Genomic DNA, 14,301 nt, shown 5'->3' on the forward strand with positions numbered 1-14,301 from the left:
TGTGAGAAAAGGCAGCGAGAGAGCGAGGTCAGACTTTAGTGAGTGAATATTTCACAGTGTTTGTAGAGATGTGAGGCCTGCTGCACTGCTTCTCTTGCCAATCTACCCCAACACTTGATCAGTCACATGGCATTATGATGTGAAAAGTCTATCAGGTGCCTGTGTACAGATGGGTCTGGGTGGTAGTATGAAGTAGTTAGCCTTTATGTACATGAGAATTCCTTCTAAATAATCATGAATAGAGGTTAGCAGAGGTTGCCAAGTCACCGTCTAGACATTAACATCGCTGGCTATTCTGGGTCTAGTAGGATTTTATTTGCAGATCTGCAAATACACTAAGCCACCATGCTGCCATGATGGCTTGGTAGTTAGCGCTAATGCCTCACAGGACGAAGGTCATGGGGAGTTTGCATGTTCTCCCCGTCTCTGTGTGGGTTTCCTCTGGCCACTCTGGTTTACTCCCACAAACAAAAACATGCTTATTTTGGGTCTGCTCCTTTCACTGCCGCTGACCAAGGTAGTGTCTCTATATCTGTAGTTCATTCCCAGGCTATTAGTCTGTTTTTCTACATAATACTACAAGTTGGAGAATAAGCTGATACCGCAAAGATTTTTTAGTATAGAGTGAGGCAGTAAGTTGGACTCATTTCCAGTGGGGGTTGGCCTCCACCAGGGCTGCGCCTTGTCACCAGTCCTGTTTGTGATATTCATGGACAGGATGTAGAGGTGTTGTCATGGGGAAGAGGGTCTTCAGTTTTGTGGGCTCAGGTTCTCATCACTGCTTTTTGCAGATGATGTGGTCCTGTTGACTTCATCGACGGGTGACCTCCGGCACTCACTGGATTGGTTCGCAGCAGAGTGCAAGGCTCTAGGGATGAGGATCAGCACCTCTAAATCTGAGGCCATGGTTCTCAGCAGGAAAGTGATGGATTGCCTACTCCGGGTAGGGAATGAGGTCTTGCCCCAAGTGAAAAGAAAGTGAAGTGAAGGAGTCTTGTTCATGAGTGACGGGACAATGAAGCACGAGATTGACTGGAGAATCAGCGCAGCAGGGAAGGTATTGCATTCACTCTGTTGTACTGTTGTGACGAAAAGGGAGCTGAGCCAAAAGGTGAAGTTCTCGATCTACTGGTCAATCTTTGTTCCTACTCTCACCGATGGTCATGAGGGTTGGGTCATGACCGAAAGCACTAGATCAGGTACAAGCGGCAAAAATGGGTTTTCTCAGGAGGGTGGCTGATGTCTCACTTTAATTTATCCATGGTCATCCATGAGGAACTCGGAGTAGAGCCACTGCTCCTTCACATTGAAAGGAGTCAGTAGAGGTGGTTCGGGCATCTAGTAAGGATGCTCCCTGGGTGTCTCCCTAGGGAGGTGTTCCAGGCATGTCCAGCTGGGAGGAGACCCCAGGGAAGATCTAGGACTCAGTGTAGAGATTATAGCTCCACACTAGCCTGGGAACACCTTGGGATCGCTCAGTCAGAGGTGGTTAATGTGGCCTGGGAAAGGGAAGTTTGGGGTCCCCTGCTGGAGCTGTTACCCCTGAGACCTGGTCCCATATATGCGATTGAAGATGACTGAGTGTGAGTCCACCAAGGAGAGCTGATGGACGAGGGCACAGAAGTTACAATAGTGTTTTAATCTACTGCTCAGTGTGTCGTGCACTGCAGCCAGTCAGTGTTAACAAGATGGACCAGGTTAGCCAGAATTAATGGCACTAGTTGATAAAACAGCATATTGCATGCTATTTCATGCATAGAAATACTAAAGCAGCATGTCCACAAACTGCAGTACTGTTCTGTGTGCACAATATTAAATTGGACACAAATGAAGACAGAAGCACGCACGCAAAAAAAAAAAAAGAAGTAAAAACTGTTGTTTATAATAATGTTGTGCTTGGAGTAGCCATCTTGAATTGTGAACTTGAGGTAATAGGTCAATAGGTTGATGAGTTCCAACTTCAGGGGGCATTCCTGAGGAGTAAAACTGGGAAATTTTGACCTCAGAGTACAATTAAGGCACACGAATATCCATGCAGTTTGGCATTTTAATCCACTTGTGTCCAAAAAAAAAGAAATCAAAATTTTAATTGATATATTAATATATAGAGCATATTAATATGCTCTATATATGTTATATTTGTATATATTTGAATTGTGAATCCTTTGTTTAAATGCTAAACATCAAACTGTCCCCCTTGTGCCTTGTCACCAATCCTGCTTGTGATGTTCATGGATGGGATGTCAAGATGCAGTCAGGGAATAGAGGGTGAACGCGTTGATGACATCAGAGTTGCAGCTCTGCTGTTTGCAGATGATGTGGTTCTGTTGGCTTCATCAGGCAATGACCTCCAAGCAGGTTTGAGGTCGAGTGTGAAGCGACTGGAATGAGAATCTGGACCTCCAAATCTGAGACCATGGTCCTCTGGGTCAGGGGAGAGTTACTGCCTCAGGTGGTGGATTAGTTTAAGTATCTTGGGGTCTTGTTCACCAGTAGAGGTAATTTGGAGCGTGAGACCAATAGACTTATCGGGGCGGCATCTGAAATCTTACGAGTGCTGTATCAGACCATCGTGGTGAAGAAGGCGCTGAGCCAGAAGGCAAGGTCTCAATTTGCAAGTAGATTTACTTTCTAATCCTCACCTATGGCCCCAAACTTTGTGTAATGCCTGTAAGAATAAAGTCGTGGATACAAGCGGCAGAAATGAGATTCCTCCGTTAGGTATCTGGGCTTACATGCCTGGACAGGGTGAGTAGATCGACTATCCAGGAGAGTAGAGCTGCTGTTTCTTCACATTGAAAGGAGCCAATTGAGCTGGTTTGGGCATCTGGTGAGGATTCCACCTGGTCATCCCTCTGGGGAGGAAGCTGGAGCACCTGGAGGGAACCCACGCAAACACAGGGAGAACATGCACACTCCACACAGAAAGGCCACAGGTGGAAATGACTACGCATGTAATTACAAACAATTCTGCATCCTAATGACCAGCCATGATGGAAAATAGTATTGTGTGCAACTAGAGTGAATTAAAAAACTTGTTTTGTATTTGAAGGGAAAATATAATTGTTATAATCTGCAGGTTTGGCACCTGCGGTTAGATTGTCTTTGTTCTTCCTCTTTCAGTCTTTTTCAGGCACTGTCTCTTATAGGCGACACAGGTTCTCAGGCTCACTGGAGGCATTCCAATAGATCCATCAATTTGGCAAAGCAGTATGTGTGAAGCATAAGAAACGTTCCCTCAGGATACATGCAAAAATCCACATGCACACTCACACACCGTGTGTCTGTGTGTGTCTGTGTCTTCCAGCTGCATGTCTCAGAGGTGATGCTTGCGTTGTTAGTCAGGCCTCCTGTGTCCTCGCTCTCAGTGATATGATATATGGACCAGTAATGTTTTAAGCAACATGTTCATTGAACATTTTCATATGATATATAATTTTTCACCAGATGACAGCCCCGTTTGTACATGATTACCATGCTGTCAATCAAACACTAATGTCCATGTGTGTGCAGACGCCTGGAAAAAAGTGGTTCCGCTGTGCAGTTCTCACAAATCACTAGTTTGGATAAAAAAAAAAAAAAAATCTAATAAGGTACAACATCTACCAATCAATGCATCCTGAAGCTTTTGTTTCTTGATTCGCTTGACATGACATGAGTGTTTAAAGTGTGCCACCGCAGAGTCTTGGTTTTCTGATGAGCTAAATCAGGATGTTCTCTTTAGGACTGAATGATTGGTGCTTTTTCAGCATTCAGCTGCCAGCACTCATGATTGACATTTGAGATAAAGACAGTTCTGCATGTGCGTCACTGTTCTTGCTACAGTTATCTAATCACTCACTTTCTCTTCTTTTTTCTTTTTTCCTTCCTCATTCATCTGGGGGCTGCCTGTGTTCCTGTTCTTCGCACCCCTCATGTACTTTTGGGGGAACTGCAGTGATGGCTTCAAAAAGCAAAGTTCGTGGTGAGTTGTTATTCTTGTCTGTAACTTGGTTTAAAGTGGCATGAGAAAACGGGGGACTTGATTGCTGTTTTGTTGTTGTTGTTGTGTTAAAGATACAGAAAGGTGATGCTTTCATTTTTTTGCTGGGTTGAATTTTTTTTTTTTTTTTTATGTTTTCACACAGTAGTTTAAAATTTCATGTCAGTTTTGGTATGTTGTGTTCTTTAAAAAAAGAATTTTCAGTGTATTTTGCTGAAAATGTGTTATACATGCAACTACATAGCTGAACTGGGGAGATTTTAAAGCTACAGTGTGCAGGATTTAGGGTTGTTTCTCCCCCTAAGAAGAAATTGAATATATTGTTCATATTCCTCTATTAATTTGTGCCTAATTACCTGTAACAATGAATGAATGAGTTTTCATAAGCTTAGAATGAGCTAACTATAACATGTTGAACTGCAGTTTTGATGCAGTACCCCATAAGGGACAGACAGATTCAGCCTTTCACATTTTACAGCACTACCAGTGCTGTAAGGGTAATAATTATTAAGGGTAAAAAACAACATAAAATAAATATGGTATATATATAATATACAGGTACTATATAATATACAGGAGTAGGTATTAAAATCTAAATATTAATACAGGAGAAGATTGTAGTATAGGTAATTTAGTGTGTAGACTAGTAGTAAAATTAAATTATAGTTAATAGGCTAAGCTATAAATATGGTATTTTATTACAGAAACAGAAGCTATGGTGTAATGTGTATTGGTATCTATCTAAAGTAACTCTGTTAGCATACTATAGGAAAATAAAAAGCAGAATCTATATGCTATCAAATGGAAACCTAAGAACTTAGGCACTATATGTTGATATCTTTAAAAGAACACATAAACTGATGAATCATTAAGAATCTACACCATGTAAAATAAAATTGTAAATAACAAAAATAAGCTAGTTCTAGTTAGAAGAGCTAAACTAGCCGTTAATAAGGCAACCGTACCATTTAACGGCGTTTACAGGTTGGCGTGCATGTGCGCATACATGAGCTTTTGAAATGACTGGAAGTTACCTCTGACCACGTGTGATGCTGATGTCTGTGAGATGTTTTATAAATCACCCCAGAGGTGTTATCAGGTTACAAAAACAGTTTTTAGATTTAGAAGTGGTTATTTCTCACTAGCTTTTACCATGGGTGCAATTTGATGGGGGATGGGGGGAACATATCCCCCCCCCCCCACCTTTTCAACCAGGGGGGACAGAATATGGTATGTCCCCCCCACCTTCTGACATATACAACCCCTGGCAAAAATTATGGAATCACCAACCTCGGAGTATGTTCATTCAGTTGTTTAATTTTGTAGAAAAAAAGCAGATCACAGACATGACACAAAACTAAAGTCATTTCAAATGGCAACTTTCTGGCTTTAAGAAACACTATAAGAAATCAGGGAAAAAAATTGTGGCAGTCAGTAACGGTTACTTTTTTAGACCAAGCAGAGGGAAAAAAATATGGAATCACTCAATTCTGAGGAAAAAATTATGGAATCATGAAAAACAAAAGAACACTCCAACACATCAGTAGTATTTTGTTGCACCACCTCTGGCTTTTATAACAGCTTGCAGTCTCTGAGGCATGGACTTAATGAGTGACAAACAGTACTCTTCATCAATCTGGCTCCAACTTTCTCAGATTGCTGTTGCCAGATCAGCTTTGCAGGTTGGAGCCTTGTCATGGACCATTTTCTTCAACTTCCACCAAAGATTTTCAATTGGATTAAGATCCGGACTATTTGCAGGCCATGACATTGACCCTATATGTCTTTTTGCAAGGAATGTTTTCACAGTTTTTGCTCTATGGCAATATGCATTATCATCTTGAAAAATGATTTCATCATCCCCAAACATCCTTTCAATTGATGGGATAAGAAAAGTGTCCAAAATATCAACATAAACTTGTGCATTTATTGATGATGTAATGACAGCCATCTCCCCAGTGCCTTTACCTGACATGCAGCCCCATATCATCAATGACTGTGGAAACTTACATGTTCTCTTCAGGCAGTCATCTTATTTACAACACCTGTTTCTTGTTTGTCACATTCAGAATTTTCTGGGACTGCATTTGCCCAGATTTGAAACCAAAAATAGTTGCCTCTAGGGACTAGTGTCTACACATAAATATCAATGGACCATATGCTAATTTACTAAATTCTGAAAGTTAGAAAAGGAAATTAGAAAAGCTATCTGGGACCTCAGAAAGTCCATCTGCAATTATTGCTTGATCTCCAAAATCAGTCTATGCAAGCGAAATTATGTTCAGTATGAGTGTTGTTATTAGTGCCACTACAAAAATTAAATTCATGATTAGTAATTTATCCTAACTTATGATCTGTTGTTTTTTTCAAACTTATGCAAAAAACAAATCTTGAGAAAAAATAATACAGTATGCGATGTTAATAATAAAGAGCCTGTTCTTTCATATTTATCAATACATTTTACCACATTGCAGTTGTTTTTTTTAATGAAAAGTCAACCTATCATTCTTTTTGAGTTCTACACATGTGGTAATACCTTATTTACACCAGAATGTTAATAAAATCAATGCTGGCTATTCTCAGAATAAAGCACTTATATCCACAGTTTCAAAGTGTATAAGTCAAATGGTGTCCACTTTATGGTCTTCTCAAAACATTAAAATTACTGTTCTGGATGCTCAGAATGTATCTGAGCTAATCTAGAAACCGTTGGCTTCTGGGGGCCTAAAGCGGCCCCCAGACCCCCGGCTGATGGGCTTCGGTCCTGCGAGCCTCGCACTGTGTCCCCCAAATTTATAGTTCTAAATTGCACCCTTGGCCATTACATAATACTGTACGAGGTCTGTGAAAAAAGTATCGGACCTTTTTATTTTTTTTCAAAAACCATATGGATTTGAATCACGTGTGATTGCATCAGACAAGCTTGAACCCTCGTGGGCATGCGAGAGATTTTGCACGCCTGTCGGTTACGTCATTCGCCTGTGGGCAGGCTTTGAGTGAGGAGTGGTCCACCCCTCCCGTGGGAATCCCTTTGTCTGACAACTTACTGAGAGACTGGCGCTTTGCTTTATCAAAATTTTTTCAGAACCTGTGAGGCACATCGAAGTGGACACCATTCGAGAAATTCAGCTGGTTTTCGGTGAAAATTTAACGGCTGATGAGAGATTATGGAGTGTTACTGTCGCTTTAAGGACTTCCCACGGAGCGGGACGTCGCGCCGCGCTCAGAGGCGCCGTCGTCAGCCTGTTTCAAGCTGAAATCCTCCAAATTTAAGCCTCTGTTGACCCAGGACGTCGTGAGAGAACAGAGAACTTTCAGAAGAGGTCAGGATCAGCAGATTATCCGGACATTCCACTGTTAAAGGAGATTTTGTAATGAAAGACGTGCGGACACATTGGCGCGTTGGCAGGCAGCCGGCGCGGCGTGCCGCCACAGGAAAAACACCTCCGTTGGAAGCCTTAAGGACAAGTTGGAACATGTCCAGCTGTTAAACAGTTTCTCAGATACTCAGTCAACTGAAAGCCATCAAAAGCCGCCTGGTTTTTACAAATGTTATCAACACGGAGGTGTTTTTCCTGTGGCGGCGCGCATGCGCACGAGGGTTCAAGGTTGGCTGATGTAATCGCACGTGATTCAAATCCATATAGTTTTTGAAAATAATAAAAAGGTACGTTACTTTTCTCACAGACCTCGTATATGACAAACATGTTATATTTACACAGAAACAGCAGTTTGGGCTGCCAGAGAGAAACCAGCCAATGACATCACTGTGCCTCTCTACTCTGGATTTGCATGATTCATAGCAAAAAAATTGGAACCGTAATGTGAGCTTTTGCCCTCTTAAAATAGGTCAAGGCAATACCCAATGGCTATATTTTGATGGCCTTGGGTAAAAATGAATACATTGTTGCTTGTAGGGATGCATACCGAAACCCGGTATTAAACATGCTCCAAGGCTAAATTATTAAACACCGGAGTACCGAATACACTATGTAACAAATTTTTATTTTTGTTTTGTTCCTGGGTACACAGTGTGTTTTCCTAACCTGTTATGCCTTAAATAAATAGAAAATAGCTGTTATTCCACAGAAACTTTGCTTCTGTGATCAGCACAGTGATATTTTGAAATTTGTCTGTTTTCAAGAATATTAGAATCTAGAAGTTTCCAGAATTATCTAGAAATTTCAAGAAACTTTTAGAACTTTCTTTTTAAAAAATAAAATCAAAGTTTGTGCTCAATGTAGTCACTTTTCCATAGACTTTAGATGTAAGACAACGTAAGACAACACTTAGAAGCCAGGAACAAAAATTGTGTTACATAGTGTTATCTCCAAACATTAATGGTACAGTGTTTGGTACAAGAAAATATGCGGAAATGCACAGACTTTCATCAATAAAATGAAACCAGTTTGTTCAAATTCTTTCATATTTTGCAAACTGATGGTCCACTTGACAACCAAGTACATGCTGGCCTCAACTAAAAATTTATGGTTTTGGAGATACTGGGTTTTGCATCTAAACTCTAGTAGTGTTCAGAATAATAGTAGTGCTATGTGACTAAAAAGATTAAGCCAGGTTTTGAGTATATTTCTTATTGTTACATGGGAAACAAGGTATCAGTAGATTCAGTAGATTCTCACAAATCCAACAAGACCAAGCATTCATGATATGCACACTCTTAAGGCTATGAAATTGGGCTATTAGTAAAAAAAAAAGTAGAAAAGGGGGTGTTCACAATAATAGTAGTGTGGCATTCAGTCAGTGAGTTCGCCAATTTTGTGGAACAAACAGGTGTGAATCAGGTGTCCGCTATTTAAGGATGAAGCCAGCACCTGTTGAACATTCTTTTCTCTTTGAAAGCCTGAAGAAAAATAGGCGTTCAAGACATTGTTCAGAAGAACAGCGTTGTTTTGATTAAAAAGTTGATTGGAGAGGGGAAAACTTATATGCAGGTGCAAAAAATTATAGGCTGTTCATCTACAATGATCTCCAATGCTTTAAAATGGACAAAAAACCAGAGACGCGTGGAAGAAAATGGAAAACAACCATAAAAATGGATAGAAGAATGAACACAATGGTTGTTTGGCGGATGTGGGCCACTTTTGAGCGCATTCCATCCGCAAATCGTCCTAAACGCCAATGGGACAGGGCCCTTAGCTTGCGTTTCAGGGACATCTTTGACTGCAGATCGCCTTTTTCTTGCACGATCTAATTTTGTATTGTTGAACATGAGACAACAGTTTTTTGTGATATTTTGCCATGTTTTTGTCGTAGTGTGGCCTCTATACCTGCACCTTCATCCAGTCTTGCTGGGTCAAAAGCAAGTGGCATTTCACCAAGCTCATGAAACTGTGGCACATTTGTTGTGATCATCACATACCCATCATTTTCTGGGTTATGGTGTACTGATGCCATAGGAGATGTTAGATCTACATTTCTCTTGTCCTCCTGACAAAGACAACATTTGCTCCAGTCAGTTTTCCTTTTGCTTGCAATTGGATTTGCATTTGCCATGATTAGACTAAGGCCGAGGGGCTATCCTTTTACCACCTTAGTCTCATATGCACATTGATGTATGGGATACAACTAGGTTCGGGTGACCTACACCTAGCCTGATCATTCATCCAGTGCCATTTAAGTCCCGTGTGATCTGTACACCATCCGGGAAAGTAAATGGACAAACCATGCATAGGCCCACTTACCCTTGGCTCAGTTCTCCCACGCTGGCACATCCTGTCAGTTCAGGTGTAGCTGTCTAACTAAATATACCAACTACGTTCTACAAGCTAATTGATATGGGGCTGTTAGACAGAATTTGGGACACTAAACTATGCTAAACTACACTACAACTAGTACTTTTCTACCATATTGGGAGTTAGTAAGCCAGGTGGAGCATTAGTAAAGTAAGATTAGCTGACACTGAACCCCATGCTGAGTTTCACAGCAGTGAAGTCACCAGTGTGCCCTTGTTGTGCACTGACATTCACTCCTTCCAACTACATAGATCACTAAAACTACTATCTAGATTATACAAAGACATCAATAAATGGTCAGAAATGTATGTGTTAAAATGACTGTCACAGAACATTCTAGGAAATTTGAAACTGCTGGCTAAGGCTAAGCGTAAAATTTGGTAAGATTGTAATCACGTCAGCAGTAATGACACCCGGTTACGCCAATGGAGGTCACTAAAATTAACATTGAATCGGTGTGTAACTTTGCAAAAACAATGTCGGACTCTGTAGTTTTCTCTGGGCCCCTCCCCAATCGGACCGGGAGTGACATGTTTAGCCGCATGTTCTCCCTGAATTGCTGGCTGTCTGAGTGGTGTCCAAAAAATGAGGTGGGCTTCATAGATAATTGGCAAAGCTTCTGGGGAAAACCTGGTCTTGTTAGGAGAGATGGCATCCATCCCACTTTGGATGGAGCAGCTCTCATTTCTAGAAATCTGGCCAATTTTCTTAAATCCTCCAAACCGTGACTATCCAGGGTTGGGACCAGGAAGCAGAGTTGTAGTCTTACACACCTCTCTGCAGCTTCTCTCCCCCTGCCATCCCCTCATTACCCCATCCCCGTAGAGACGGTGCCTGCTCCCAGACCACCAATAACCAGCAAAAATCTATTTAAGCATAAAAATTCAAAAAGAAAAAATAATATTGCACCTTCAACTGCACCACAGATTAAAACAGTTAAATGTGGTCTATTAAACATTAGATCTCTCTCTTCTAAGTCCCTGTTAGTAAATGATATAATAATTGATCAACATATTGATTTATTCTGCCTTACAGAAACCTGGTTACAGCAGGATGAATATGTTAGTTTAAATGAGTCAACACCCCCGAGTCACACTAACTGCCAGAATGCTCGTAGCACGGGCCGAGGCGGAGGATTAGCAGCAATCTTCCACTCCAGCTTATTAATTAATCAAAACCCAGACAGAGCTTAATTCATTTGAAAGCTTGACTCTTAGTCTTGTCCATCCAAATTGGAAGTCCCAAAACCCAGTTTTATTTGTTGTTATCTATCGTCCACCTGGTCGTTACTGTGAGTTTCTCTGTGAATTTTCAGACCTTTTGTCTGACTTAGTGCTTAGCTCAGATAAGATAATTATAGTGGGCGATTTTAACATCCACACAGATACTGAGAATGACAGCCTCAACACTGCATTTAATCTATTGTTAGACTCGATTGGCTTTGCTCAAAATGTAAATGAGTCCACCCACCACTTTAATCATACCTTAGATCTTGTTCTGACTTATGGTATGGAAATTGAAGACTTAACAGTATTCCCTGAAAATCCCCTTCTGTCTGATCTTTTCTTAATAACATTTACATTTACTCTGATGGACTACCCAGCAGTGGGGAATAAGTTTCATTACAGTAGAAGTCTTTCAGAAAGCGCTGTAACTAGGTTTAAAGATATGATTCCTTCTTTATGTTCTCCAATGCCATATACCAACACAGGGCAGAGTAGCTACCTAAACTCTGTAAGCGAGATAGATTATCTCGTCAATAGTTTTATATCCTCATTGAGGACAACTTTGGATGCTGTAGCTCCTCTGAAAAAGAGAGCCTTAAATCAGAAGTGCCTGACTCCGTGGTATAACTCACAAACTCGCAGCTTAAAGCAGATAACCCGTAAGTTGGAGAGGAAATGGCGTCTCACTAATTTAGAAGATCTTCACTTAGCCTGGAAAAAGAGTCTGTTGCTCTATAAAAAAGCCCTCCGTAAAAGCTAGGACATCTTACTACTCATCACTAATTGAAGAAAATAAGAACAGCCCCAGGTTTCTTTTCAGCACTGTAGCCAGGCTGACAAAGAGTCAGGGCTCTATTGAGCCGAGTATTCCTTTAACTTTAACTAGTAATGACTTCATGACTTTCTTTGCTAATAAAATTTAACTATTAGAGAAAAAATTACTCATAACCATCCCAAAGACATATCGTCTCTTTGGCTGCTTTCAGTGATGCCGGGTATTTGGTTAGACTCTTTCTCTCCGAGTTCTGTCTGAGTTATTTTCATTAGTTACTTCCTCCAAACCATCAACATGTCTATTAGACCCCATTCCTACCAGGCTGCTCAAGGAAGCCCTACCATTAATTAATGCTTCGAGCTTAAATATGATCAATCTGTCTTTATTAGTTGGCTATGTACCACAGGCTTTCACTTGACCCAGCTATCTTAGCTAATTATAGGCCAATCTCCAACCTTCCTTTTCTCTCACAAATTCTTGAAAGGGTAGTTGTAAAACAGCTAACTGATCATCTGCAGAGGAATGGTGTATTTGAAGAGTTTCAGTCAGGGTTTAGAATTCATCATAGTACAGAAACAGCATTAGTGAAGGTTACAAATTATCTTCTTATGGCCTCAGACAGTGGACTCATCTCTGTGCTTGTTCTGTTAGACCTCAGTGCTGCTTTTGATACTGTTGACCATAAAATTGTATTACAGAGATTAGAGCGCTGCGGTGGTTTTAATCATATTTATCTAATAGAATACAATTTGTTCATGTAAATGGGGAATCTTCTTCACAGAATAAGGTTAATTATGGAGTTCCACAAGGTTCTGTGCTAGGACCAATTTTATTCACTTTATACATGCTTCCCTTAGGCAGTATTATTAGACAGCATTGCTTAAATTTTCATTGTTACGCAGATGATACTCAGCTTTATCTATCCATGAAGCCAGAGGACACACACCAATTAGCTAAACTGCAGGATTGTCTTACAGACATAAAGACATGGATGACCTCTCATTTCCTGCTTTTAAACTCAGATAAAACTGAAGTTATTGTACTTGGCCCCACAAATCTTAGAAACATGGTGTCTAACCAGATCCTTACTCTGGATGGCATTACCCTGACCTCTAGTAATACTGTGAGAAATCTTGGAGTCATTTTTGATCAGGATATGTCATTCAATGCGCATATTAAACAAATATGTAGGGCTGCTTTTTTGCATTTGCGCAATATCTCTAAAATTAGAAAGGTCTTGTCTCAGAGTGATGCTGAAAAACTAATTCATGCATTTATTTCCTCTAGGCTGGACTATTGTAATTCATTATTATCAGGTTGTCCTAAAAGTTCCCTGAAAAGCCTTCAGTTAATTCAAAATGCTGCAGCTAGAGTGCTAACAGGGACTAGAAGGAGAGAGCATATCTCACCCATATTGGCCTGTCTTCATTGGCTTCCTGTTAATTCTAGAATAGAATTTAAAATTCTTCTTCTTACTTATAAGGTTTTGAATAATCAGGTCCCATCTTATCTTAGGGACCTCATAGTACCATATCACTCCAATAGAGCGCTTCGCTCTCAGACTGCAGGCTTACTTGTAGTTCCTAGGGTTTGTAAGAGTAGAATGGGAGGCAGAGCCTTCAGCTTTCAGGCTCCTCTCCTGTGGAACCAGCTCCCAATTCAGATCAGGGAGACAGACACCCTCTCTACTTTTAAGATTAGGCTTAAAACTTTCCTTTTTGCTAAAGCTTATAGTTAGGGCTGGATCAGGTGACCCTGAACCATCCCTTAGTTATGCTGCTATAGACTTAGACTGCTGGGGGGTTCCCATGATGCACTGAGTGTTTCTTTCTCTTTTTGCTCTGTATGCACCACTCTGAATTTAATCATTAGTGATTGATCTCTGCTCCCCTCCACAGCATGTCTTTTTCCTGGTTCTCTCCCTCAGCCCCAACCAGTCCCAGCAGAAGACTGCCCCTCCCTGAGCCTGGTTCTGCTGGAGGTTTCTTCCTGTTAAAAGGGAGTTTTTCCTTCCCGCTGTCGCCAAGTGCTTGCTCACAGGGGGTCGTTTTGACCGTTGGGGTTTTTCCGTAATTATTGTATGGCTTTGCCTTACAATATAAAGCGCCTTGGGGCAACTGTTTGTTGTGATTTGGCGCTATATAAATAAAACTGATTTGATTTGATTTGATTAGTTTAGCATAGTTTAGTGTCCCAAATGCTGTCTAACAGCCCCATATCAATTAGCTTGTAGAACGTAGTTGGTATATTTAGTTAGACAGCCGCACCTGACTTGATAGGATGTTGCAGCGCGGGAGAGCCGAGCCAAGGGTAAGTGGGCCTATGCATGGTTTGTCCATGTACTTACCCGGATGGTGTACAGATCACACGGGACTTAAATGGCACTGGATGAATGATCGGGCTAGGTGTAGGTCACCCGAACCTAGTTGTATCCCATACATCAATGTGCATATGAGACTAAGGTGGTAAAAGGATAGCCCCTCGGCCTTAGTCTAATCATGGCAAATGCAAATCCAATTGCAAGCAAAAGGAAAACTGACTGGAGCAAATGTTGTCTTTGCCAGG

At 40.9% G+C, this 14,301-nt stretch overlaps 1 protein-coding gene across 1 annotated transcript in view; it reads left to right on the forward strand.

Moving 5' to 3' along the window:
* cadm2a (cell adhesion molecule 2a) overlaps positions 1–14,301 on the forward strand; it is a 962,407-nt gene that overhangs the window by 673,354 nt on the left and 274,752 nt on the right. The window contains 1 exon segment of the mRNA XM_034178357.1: positions 3,938–3,964. Coding sequence (XP_034034248.1) covers positions 3,938–3,964 — 27 coding nt within the window.

This window comes from Thalassophryne amazonica, chromosome 9 (genome assembly GCF_902500255.1).
Source record: "Thalassophryne amazonica chromosome 9, fThaAma1.1, whole genome shotgun sequence".
In the NCBI taxonomy this organism is placed as follows: domain Eukaryota; kingdom Metazoa; phylum Chordata; class Actinopteri; order Batrachoidiformes; family Batrachoididae; genus Thalassophryne; species Thalassophryne amazonica.